General features: G+C 37.8%; 1 protein-coding gene across 2 annotated transcripts; it reads left to right on the top strand.

Annotated features, from left to right (window-relative positions):
• Positions 1-2,271: 2,271 nt before the first annotated feature.
• On the top strand, positions 2,272-8,739 carry LOC143575083 (putative manganese-transporting ATPase PDR2). 2 transcript variants are annotated; one of them, XM_077059536.1, is made up of 21 exons: positions 2,273-2,295; positions 2,409-2,707; positions 2,786-2,875; positions 3,787-3,977; positions 4,099-4,171; positions 4,289-4,461; positions 4,550-4,721; positions 4,795-4,899; positions 4,985-5,095; positions 5,181-5,267; positions 5,336-5,518; positions 5,613-5,663; positions 5,733-5,858; positions 5,953-6,032; positions 6,180-6,288; positions 6,374-6,502; positions 6,751-6,816; positions 6,903-6,974; positions 7,088-7,239; positions 7,301-7,529; positions 7,595-8,739. In XM_077059536.1, the coding sequence occupies exons 2-21, from the start codon at positions 2,459-2,461 to the stop codon at positions 8,630-8,632; spliced, it is 3,486 nt and encodes a 1,161-aa protein (XP_076915651.1). In that variant the 5' UTR covers positions 2,273-2,295; positions 2,409-2,458; the 3' UTR covers positions 8,633-8,739. The 2 variants fall into 2 exon arrangements, with proteins under 2 accessions (XP_076915650.1, XP_076915651.1); XM_077059535.1 differs by having other exon boundaries at positions 2,272-2,295; positions 2,409-2,875.
• Positions 8,740-11,307: the final 2,568 nt, after the last annotated feature.

The raw sequence follows: 11,307 nt of genomic DNA, 5'->3' as shown, positions 1-11,307 counted from the left end.
AAATGAAAGTTTGGTTTTCGGTTCGGATCTAGTTTCGGGTTAAGACCGAGGTTAGAATCTACAAACCCATAACCATAGAACTTAAAATAATGATTTTAGAAACTTAAATCCAACAATAAGTATGTTTAAACAATTATTTACCAAAGATAGTAAACAAAGTTCGGTTTACGGTTAAACCGAGGCTAGTCTCTTCAAACCCATAACCATGGAACTTAATAAATAAGCAAGATGAGTATAAGTTTAGCATGTTTAGTAAGCAACAATAAAGTTAGATTGTTAGATGCGGAAAATATATAACAAAGACCACGAAAGTCCTACATGTAGTCTTGCCTTACGAGGCCTGAAACTTAACCAACCGGGGCCGGATAAGTAACTACCAAAGGGGTGTATATTATATATATGTTGTGTCATATGATTCAAGTATTGATTTAGACTAAGTTAAGCAAACAAAAATGAAAAACTCCAACAGTTTGACTTTGAAAGTCAAACTTAGCATACACATGAAAATAACCTTGTAAAGTCTTTGAATTTGAGTGAGGGAGAGAGTTATGAGCAGAGATTTATGTTAGAGAGTGCCTTGTATTTATAGGATGAGCTTAGAGGGGTTAAACAAGTGATTTAGAGGGTAAAACTTGGATTTAATGGACCAAAGAACCAACAATGGAACAACGGGGACAATCTGGTCTGCACCAGATCGCGCCACACGACCACAAAGGAGGTCCCCATCGCGTAGCGCGATGAGGTGGTGGCTGGTGGTGTTTTGCAGGTTTCAAAAATGACAGTTTGGCCCCCGGAGTTCGTTTTAAGTGTTTTTAACGCGTTTTAAGGACATAAAAGGATGTTTTCAAGACCCAACAAGTGTAAAACAATATTGTAACGTAAAAACCATCATTTTGATTATTTCATAAGTTTCAGTTTACAAAACGGGTCGGGTTACGTGCCAAACGAATACAAAAACAAATACATTCGAGACCCGAATTTGACGAATGTCACAATAGCCTCCTTATGTGATATTTTTTTACATGGCTTTTTAGTTTATTTGTGCTTCGTATTTGGTTTATGTTGTTGGGTCGATGACAAATTCGCGATCACTGTACTGTATCCTCATGGGAGAGATGCTTAGATTTGTTATCATATGCATTCATTAATGCTTCAATTTGTTTGAGGTTGATGTCTGCTATCTACTTTTCGTTACATACCTTTGTTTCGGTCTATGATATCGTACCCTAAATTAGTTGCGGTAGACATGAGGTCGTGGTGACTATCTACATCTGTTTCAAAGTTGGATCAGGAAGCAAATATTGGCTTTTATGGTACATATGCCATTTTTGGCTTTGCTTTGTAATGCATAACGTACTTGACCTACTATTGCCTTGGATGGTGTAATGACAACGATTTTCGTATCAATTGTTTACACGAAACATTGATGCTCCGTTATTTGGAATGGTAACGTATGTTGCAACCGTAACGGAGATTTAATCCCTTACCTATAAGCACAAATAAACACCCGCATAGCGATTTCTTTTCCTGTTGATTTTTTATTTAGCTGTACTTTACTATGTCTAAGTTGTATAATCCTCATTATTGACAATAGTAGGAAAACACAGGTTTTGTAAATTGATATGGCTATGAAATGGCGCACTTTTATTTACCACCATTAAATATTTGTGAGTCATTTTAGGCTTTTAGCCATCTTTGAAACTTATGTGCAGTTAACTTTTTTTAAGTTAAATGATGTAAGTAGTGCACCTGTCTTTATGAAATAATGATTGTGCTGCAAAGTGCATACAAACTAAATGAAAATTGTATCGTTAGTAGTTGATTAATGAAAACCATTGATAAAGCTGCATCTATAACAATGTTGAAGCTTAGGTAAACAACAAATAACCCACGTGCGGCGACGCACGGGTTAAAAACAATTCATAAAGTCCGTTACGTTTTAACCCATTTAGCCTTTTAACGCCCATTAACCCATAAAGGGGGTGATATCTCACTCGTTAACTTTTGTCAAATCAGTTTTAACATCATAAACTTGAAGAAATAAATTAGAAGTGTGCAAATATATAGTTGTTAAAAAAAAGAAATAAATAAATAAAAACAGATATATGCATAAATAAAATTTAAAAATTTTCCGATGGTTATAGTTAAAGGACTGTTACCGTAAGAGACACAAAAGTCCACTGCTCCGATCACCAGATCTCCGACTCTTTTACCACCATTAATCTAAACCCTAAGCCGGAGTCTCAACCGCAAATCATCTCCGGCGAAGCATTCTATACGTAACGTAAGCCTCAAGTAAGCTAGTAAACTGAATTCAATCTATACAATGCTATATTAGATTAATCATTACACATACGTTGTTTAATTAAATGCTTTTATTTACTTATTATTCACGTGTTTAATTGCAGCTCAAACTTCAATTGAGTTTTACCAGATTTGAAATTGAGTTATTAGGGAGATGACTAGGTTTAATGTCAATGGCAAAGTAGTTGATACCGTTGATCTCCTTAGGAAGAGACACTGGCCGTGGCGGTTGGACACCTGGCCCTTTGCACTACTTTACGCTGCTTGGATGACTGTTATTGTACCGAGTTTGGATTTCTTTGACGCGTGTATTGTTCTCGGTGGTCTGTCAGTTGTTCACATTTTGGTGCTCTTGTTTACAGTCTGGTCTGTCGATTTTAAGTGTTTCGTTCATTATTCGAAGGTTCGGAATCGGTTGTTTTGTTTATGTTTTGGTTTCTGTACAAGAAGTGAGATTGTTATTTGTGTCTTTGTTTTGCAGGTTAAGGATATTCGTAATGCGAATGCGTGCAAAATTACTCCAGCCAAGTTCTGTGGCTCGAAAGAAATAGTGCCGTTACACTTCCGGAAGGTTGTTAGATCAACTTATGTTTTTAGATGGTAGTATGTTACAGCATTTTATTGTTTTATGTTTGATCGCGTGGGAACTAATTTGCGTTGAAATACCATCAAGATTTTGCATAGTTATTAAAATCACTTGCCCCTAGGCTCATTTTTTAGGTTAGGCTCAATAAATGCACTTCTAGTTCCTAGGCGAGCGCTTCGGCATTGTCTAGGCGGAGAAGGAAAAAAGGATCGATCTTTCATTGCAATTATTATACTAATTCTAACTTTCAAGAATTAAAAATTGTGCTTTAAAAATTAAACTGTTTCTAACAAATACCGAGGCCTGGAATTTGGGTTGGCATCAAGGCCCTGCGATTGTAGAAGAGAATCGCAAAAGGGTGTCGTTTGATTCTTCGCTATACTAGCGAATTATTAAAGCCGAAGATTGGGGTTGTATGGAACCAAGAAGGCATCAGGAACATGTGAAGATAAAAGTCGAGCAAAAGAAACGCAAGGAGTGTGATTGAAACTTAGATCTAGGAGAGACCAAAGGAAATACATTGAATATTTTATTATTCAAGTTTTGGAATCAAATTTTAATTTTGACTATTTAAAAGTTTTGGTACTAATTAGATGATATTAAAGTTCATATAATAGCTTTTATTTATTTATTTCAAGAATATTACCATTTTTCTTATACATAATATCTTTTTTAATTTTTTATGTAAGTGCGCTTTTTTACTTCAGGCCCTCGCTTTTTTTACACTTTGTGCCTAGGCCCCAACCGAGGCCTATGCACCTTAAGTGCCCCTAGCGCATTTGATAACTATGAGAATTTGTAGAACATAGTCTCTCCTTTTCAAGTTTGTGTTTTTGGCTGAATCTAAAAGCATTGCGCGTGACACACAAGTAACATCATGTTTTTACTTCTGTCAGTTGCCAGGTTCTTCGACAGAGGAGATTTATTTTGATTTCAGAAAGCAGTGTTTCATCTATTCGAATGAGAAACAAACTTTCTGTAAGCTTCCTTACCCCTCTAAGGAAAATATTGGCTACTATCTTAAAAGCACTGGATATGGAACTGAAGCTAAAGTTCAAGTTGCTGCTGAGAAGTGGGGATGCAATGTGTAAGTGTTTTTACTACCGCGAGTCTACTAAACATGGTGTTTTTTTATGTTTCATTTTTTCTCTGTTTTTAACTCGCATGTTTTACTGTTATCATACTGAAATCTGTTGACGTCTTTGTAGATTTGCGTATCCACAGCCAACGTTCCAGAAGTTGATGAAAGAGAACTGCATGGAGCCCTTTTTTGTCTTTCAGGTTTGACATGATGCATCCTGTTGTCTGTGCCCTTAGCTTTCACAAAAGATAGTTTTAACGCGGGCTTGCATTATAATTTTTTAATTAAGCTGTTGTTACCTCTGATCTGCACTGCAGGTCTTTTGTGTGGGACTTTGGTGTCTAGATGAATATTGGTATTATAGTCTTTTCACTCTCTTTATGCTGTTTATGTTCGAGTCAACAATGGCCAAAAGTCGGTTGAAGACTCTTTCAGAGCTCAGACGCGTTAGAGTAGATTCTCAAATGCTAATGGTGTATCGTTGTGGAAAGTAAGTTTGTTATTATGCCTTTTTTTGTTCTTAGAATTGCATACAAGTCTGTTGATTCTTGACTTATATTGACCTCATCTATTGCCAGGTGGACAAAGGTAGCAGGGACTGATCTTCTACCTGGGGATGTTGTGTCAGTTGGCCGTGCTGCTGGTCAAGATGGAGAGGAAAAATCTGTCCCTGCAGACATGCTTATTCTTGCGGGGACCGCTATTGTGAATGAGGCTATCCTCACAGGGGAGTCTACGCCTCAATGGAAGGTTGTGTCACATGATTATATGTGTGGTTATGTAGCGTGTTTGTGTGAAACTGTAACAAATAGATGTTTGACAGGTGTCAATCATGGGTAGAGGACCAGAAGAGCGTTTGTCTTCTAAACGAGATAAAAATCATATTCTGTTTGGTGGAACAAAGATATTGCAGCATACTCCTGATAAGGTTGAGCATGGTGTTACATTTAATTGTAGTATAAGTTTCAGACTGCGGTTTACAGTTAATGTTCTCTTTTTGTCAATTGTTCTAGACTTTTCATATGAAAACTCCTGATGGTGGCTGTTTAGCAATTGTTTTGCGAACCGGATTTGAAACAACTCAAGGGAAATTAATGCGAACCATTTTGTTTTCAACAGAGAGGGTAATTGACTGATTGTTATTTCAGATGACAATTTTAAGTCGTTTCTCTCTAATTACATTCTATTTGATAAATTTATATTCCTCAGGTTACTGCTAACAGCTGGGAGAGTGGACTTTTTATTCTGTTTTTAGTGGTTTTTGCAATTATAGCCGCCGGTTATGTACTTAAAAAGGTAAACTTGTGGTTATCATTTCTTTGTGTTTAATAAATCTTTTAGTATCACTATACATGTTGATGCAGGGGCTTGAAGACCCAAACAGGAGTAGATACAAGCTTCTTTTGAGCTGTTCTTTAATTGTAACTTCTGTGATTCCTCCTGAGCTGCCAATGGAGTTATCTATAGCTGTTAATACATCGTTAATTGCACTAGCCCGACGTGGTATATTTTGTACCGAACCTTTTCGTATACCGTTTGCTGGGAAGGTGAGCTAAACACTTTAATCATGTGTTACTTAGATCTGATATTCTTTAAATTCCATGATTCCATCACAGTCGTTTCTGTATTATCATTCTGCAGGTTGATATATGTTGTTTTGACAAGACGGGTACATTGACATCTGATGACATGGTATGCCAGTTATAAGTTTAGCGTTCATGGTTAAAAACTTTGTTAACAGCCTCATGCTTTAATCTATAGGAGTTTTCTGGAGTTGGTGGGTTGAGTGATGATGTAGAACTAGAAACGGATACTAAAAAAGTGCCAGACCGTACTTTGGAAATTCTTGCTTCTTGTCATGCACTTGTTTTTGTGGACAACAAGCTGGTATGCAACTTTTCTCATTGTTTCATAAATGTTTTTTTTCTGGTTCAAATGAATTTAAAATACATATTTTATATAGTGATACTGTTGCTTGTAGGTTGGTGATCCTCTTGAGAAGGCTGCAATCAAGGGGATCGAGTGGAGTTATAAATCTGACGAGAAGGCGATGCCTAAAACGTAAACCATTCAGTAATCTTTTCTATAATTTATGATTTTGATAGTTGCCATATCACTTTTTATTGTTCAAGTTCAATGTTTTATGTGTTTCTACATCTTACATGACTACTTTTTTTAAGGAACTTAAAACTTCTTTTATTTTTGAAGGGGTGGTGGCAGTGCTGTCCAAATTGTTCAGAGACATCATTTTGCATCCCACTTGAAAAGAATGGCGGTAGTGGTTCGTACAGAAGAGCAGTTTTATGCATTTGTAAAGGTATGTAAAAAGTAAATATTTTAATATCATCTAATTATATGTACTTTCCATTTAGGCTTAACTCATAGGACTTGGTGTATTTCAGGGTGCACCAGAAACCATCCAAGAAAGACTAAGTGACGTACCAGCATTTTATGTAAGCACCTACAAGAAGTACACACGTCAAGGATCCCGCGTACTGGCTTTAGCCTATAAGCCTCTTTCTGATATGACGGTGACCATTCTTTTTCGTTTTGACAACTTATTGTTTGTGTGTGTATATGTTGAGGGGCAAGCATCTTAGGTGGGAGGTCTTGGGATCAATCCAGGCAAAGGATAGATTATGGTGTAATTTAGGACTTGGTAGGGAAAAAGTAATATTAGCCGTTCATAAAAAAAAGTTAATATATTTATCTGACTTTTCTGTACGCTTTCTATAACCTTTGTTTCACATTGTCGTTTTGTTTTTGTAAACAAATATAGGTAAGTGAAGCTAGAAACTTGGACAGGGAAGTAGTTGAGAGCGGACTAACCTTTGCTGGTTTTGCGGTATGAACAACTTTTGCATAATGCTAAATTGTATATATTGGCAGTATACTTTCTTTGACGTATTTACTATATATGACAAACTTTAGGTATTTAATTGTCCCATCAGAGGAGACTCTGCTGCAGTTTTACTTGAATTAAAAAAATCGTCACATGACTTGGTGAGTTATACTGTCGTACTGATTTAGCTTCCTTTATATATTGTTATAATTTTTTTTAACATAATGTTTGCTATTCTAAAGAATGATGTCATGATTACTGGATTTGTTTTCAGGTCATGATTACTGGTGATCAAGCATTGACCGCTTGCCACGTTGCTCGTCAAGTTAACATAATATCAAAACCAGCATTAATTCTCGTCCAAACTAAAACCAAGCAACAATTCGAGTGGGTTTCACCCGACGAAAAGGAGATTGTGACTTACAGGTAACACAATATAAACTCTTATATTTATTTAAGATAATATTATAAACCCGTGTTATTACAGTGAAGAAACAGTTGAGGCTTTAACCGAGGGTCATGATCTTTGCATCGGAGGCGATTGCTTTGAAATGCTACTGCAGACCAATTCTGTTGCCAATGTGATTCCATATGTGAAGGTGTTCGCACGCGTGGCACCTGAACAAAAGGAACTCATAATGACCACTTTTAAATCTTCTGGAAGAATAACTTTGATGTGCGGTGATGGCACTAATGACGTTGGTGCTTTAAAGCAGGTAATCCGACCCGTTTACTTACTTGGCCTGACCCGTACAAAAATATGACTCGTTTACGATTTCAGGCGCATGTGGGTGTAGCTTTACTAAATGCAATACCACCTCCAAGTCCCGGTGAAAATCCGTCCTCAGAAACAAAGCCGAAGAAGCCCAAGCCTGTTATTGAACCAAGCTCGAGTGCTGTCACTTCTGCCACCAGTAACCAGCGCCACCTCACGCCAGCAGAGGTTCAAAGGCAGAAGCTAAAGAAGATGATGGATGAGTTAAATGAAGGAGACGACGGTCGGTCAACTCCGATAGTCAAACTCGGGGACGCATCAATGGCGTCACCATTCACAGCCAAGCACGCGTCTGTCTCCCCGACCACCGACATCATCCGTCAGGGGCGTAGCACCCTAGTCACCACCCTGCAAATGTTCAAGATTCTTGGGCTAAATTGTCTTGCAACCGCGTATGTATTAAGTGTCATGTACTTAGATGGTGTTAAGTTAGGAGACGTTCAAGCGACCATTAGTGGTGTCTTCACCGCTGCCTTTTTCTTATTCATCTCACACGCCCGCCCACTACCGACACTTTCCGCCGAGCGGCCCCACCCGAACATCTTCTGCTCCTACGTTTTTCTCTCTCTACTTGGCCAGTTCGCCATTCATATCCTATTCTTAGTATCATCCGTGAAAGAAGCCGAGAAACACATGCCAGAAGAATGCATCGAGCCTGACTCTGAGTTCGAGAGTAACATGGTTAACACCGTGTCTTACATGGTCAACATGATGATCCAAGTGGCTACCTTTGCGGTCAACTACATGGGTCACCCGTTCAACCAGAGTATATCCGAAAACAAGCCGTTTAAGATTGCTCTTTGGAGTGCGGTCGGGTTCTTCACAGTGATCACATCGGACATGTTTCGGAACTTAAACGACTGGTTGAAACTGGTCCCGTTGCCGACCGAGTTGCGTGATAAACTCTTGATGCGTGCGGCGTTGATGTTCTCGGTGTGTTATGCGTGGGAGCGGTTGTTGAGGTGGGCGTTTCCCGGTAAAATGCCAACTGTCAAGGGGAAGGTGAGATCGGTTAATGATGGTAGCAAGGAAAAGTTAGAATGATAATGAATTTTTTGTTTGATTAGTTGGTACTTGCTTATTTATCAAGGGACAGAGTTGCTTATCACTTTACCTTTAGTGAAAAGAGAGATTAATTATAGTTTTTTGTATAATTTATGTTATAGTTGTTGAGTTTTGTTTGAGCAAACAACATTCACCAAATTTAATAACTACAATATAAGCCATTAACTTCTTTGTAGAACATTTTGACTTGAAACAAACTCGGTGTAATGAGTGGTTCTATTGGTTACATTACTATTGTTAATAAAGGATATGATATGTTAGTATTATAATGTGACTATTGTAATTGATGAATTTGAGTTGTAAGAAAATATTTAGGGGATGAACATGCTAAGTTGGGTTGAAATGAGTTGTACATCAAAATAAGTTCATGTTTTATATTTTTATTTTTTTTTAGGGTGGCTAGAGCCTAGAGGTAGTGGGGTGATGTCGACAATGATGGTAGTGATGATGGCAAGCTGGTGTCGGGTGGACATGGCGGGTAGCCGTGGTTGAAGCGACAACGATGGGATGAGTGCTCCTAACCCATTTGTAGACATACAATACATTCTAGCACTATTTACTACGAAGGTCACCTTATTTTATTAAATTGATCATTAACCAAGAACTACATCACAAATTTCAACTTAACAAATGGCGAGGATGCTTGGGCACTTGATAACTACAAGTCTATGATAAAGCTAGCTTATAATGGTACGAATATAGAATATTGTTAAGTAATCATAGCTGGATCGATTATCGGGCTAAGACTGACTTTAACGCTGTGTTCCCGAGTCTTATTTAAAGAGGAGAGGGGAAGGAAAGGAGAAGAAAAGGTGAAGGAATCATGTTCCAGAGATTTTTTAAGGGTGGGAGGGGAGGGAAGGGAGAGAAAATACTAGAAAATTTAAGTGTATAATCATCTTTCCAAATTGGAAAGATTAGGAGAGAAAATGTGTTTGTATCATTAATTGCCTATTAACTCCTACATTTTCTTTCCCTTTCCTTCCATTTTCATTAAACTCGGGAACACGAAATAAAGTGACATATTTTCCTCCCCCCTCTCTTTCTTTTCTCTTTTAATTCTCCTCCTTTTCTTTTCTCTCCTTAAATGAAACTCGGGAACACAGTGTAAGGGATGGATATACGAGTGATATTTGAGAGTGATAGCAAAACACATAATTAAGGGTGTGAATATATTGATATTAATTTGAGCATTGTTACAAACATATGTCCTATTTATAGAAGACAATACAAAATCTACAATCATACTATTATTCCTAATGGCCAACCACGTACGAGGGATGTCCTTTTCTAGCTGTTATCCGTTATTCACCATACGATCTCTCTTCTTGTCTTTCACGAGTAGATGCTCTCCTTGTCTTTCCTGTGACAATGCTCCGGCATGATTGTAGATGCCATTTATGGGGTGTTAAACCTAAATGCCGACTGTTAGTCGTATCCCCAAGTATGATTATATTGAATCAACCATAACAACGTTGAGAGATATTAAGTTCTTTTTTTTTCAGAACAAACTTTATTGTGTGTTAAGTCACCGTATTCTCTAATTTGGAGAGTCTCGTTGCAAAACTTTGGCCCGACTATGTTGTCTTAACCTGTCTCACGCTGACTTCAGAGTTTGGCTTGGGCATTCCTCCGGGAAACCGTACCGCTGGCTGTCACTTAACAGTTGTTGTGCGATACGGTGGGACTACAACCCAGGTGGGCTTGGGATTCGAACTGACAACCTCACAAGGTCTAGATCAAATTCTTCACTACCAATATCTATCTAAAATGACGTAAGTGAGTGTTAGGTCATGATTTTTACACTAAGGATCCTTTATCCTTGACTGTCTTTTAGATAGTTTATCCGTAAAAAATATATCAGGATATAAAGGATCGACGATCCTCGGTATTATTTGTTTACTGATGATTGCATTCAGTATGGTGATGTGTTAGACAGGTGTAGCGACTCTAAAGACAGACTTGCATCAACTATCCTCACAGTGTATCCTATAGCTGGAATGTGGATACAGGATCCTAATTCAATATAACTAATCATGGATGAATTCTCTAGAAGATTGATGATTAAATAACACCAACGGCTATGAGACTCATTATTCCACTTATCTCGCTACTGGGTGGCTATTGGCACATGGTCAAAGGTCGTGGAGCGGCTAAGTGGAAGACTTCCGAATAGATAGGAATTATTGTTATTGTTATTATCTTATTTATACGAGATACGATCGAGCTAGAAACACACATGTACTTACACACACACTAGAGTAGAAATTAATACTCTCTACACACTAGCATATTCTGTAATCTCGATCATATTCTCCACTACATTTGTAACCACCTTTCGTTCTATTAATATAATCGACGGTGATAGTTTTCACCGTCCGGGGGTTTTTTGTGCCGGAGACCACGATAACCATATACTCATCGACCAAAGGTTACCTTGTTGATCATTGACTAAAGTGCTTCGACCAAAGATTATCCTATTAATCCTTGACCGAAGTTATTTTACCAACGATTACCTCGATAAGTTTTGACCGAAGTAAGACTATTGTGATTAAGGGCTTTTTCCCTCGTAATCATACCTTTGTGTTCACCAATATCACGCTTATACACTTGTCATTGTCAAGTTAGCACCTTACCTCACTTAACAGATTTGG

Source organism: Bidens hawaiensis, unplaced genomic scaffold (genome assembly GCF_021521415.1).
Source record: "Bidens hawaiensis isolate Kalapana, Puna unplaced genomic scaffold, B.hawaiensis_p1.1 tig00027296_1, whole genome shotgun sequence".
Taxonomy (NCBI): domain Eukaryota; kingdom Viridiplantae; phylum Streptophyta; class Magnoliopsida; order Asterales; family Asteraceae; genus Bidens; species Bidens hawaiensis.
This window is presented reverse-complemented; position numbering and strand designations above follow the sequence as displayed.

Coding starts and splice junctions, on each gene's coding strand:
- LOC143575083 (XM_077059535.1), top strand. CDS start 2,459: ATGACTAGGTTTAATGTCAATGGCAAAGTAGTTGATACCGTTGATCTC. Junction 5,268..5,335: donor CCGGTTATGTACTTAAAAAG/GTAAACTTGTGG, acceptor ATGTTGATGCAG/GGGCTTGAAGACCCAAACAG. Junction 5,859..5,952: donor TTTTTGTGGACAACAAGCTG/GTATGCAACTTT, acceptor TGTTGCTTGTAG/GTTGGTGATCCTCTTGAGAA.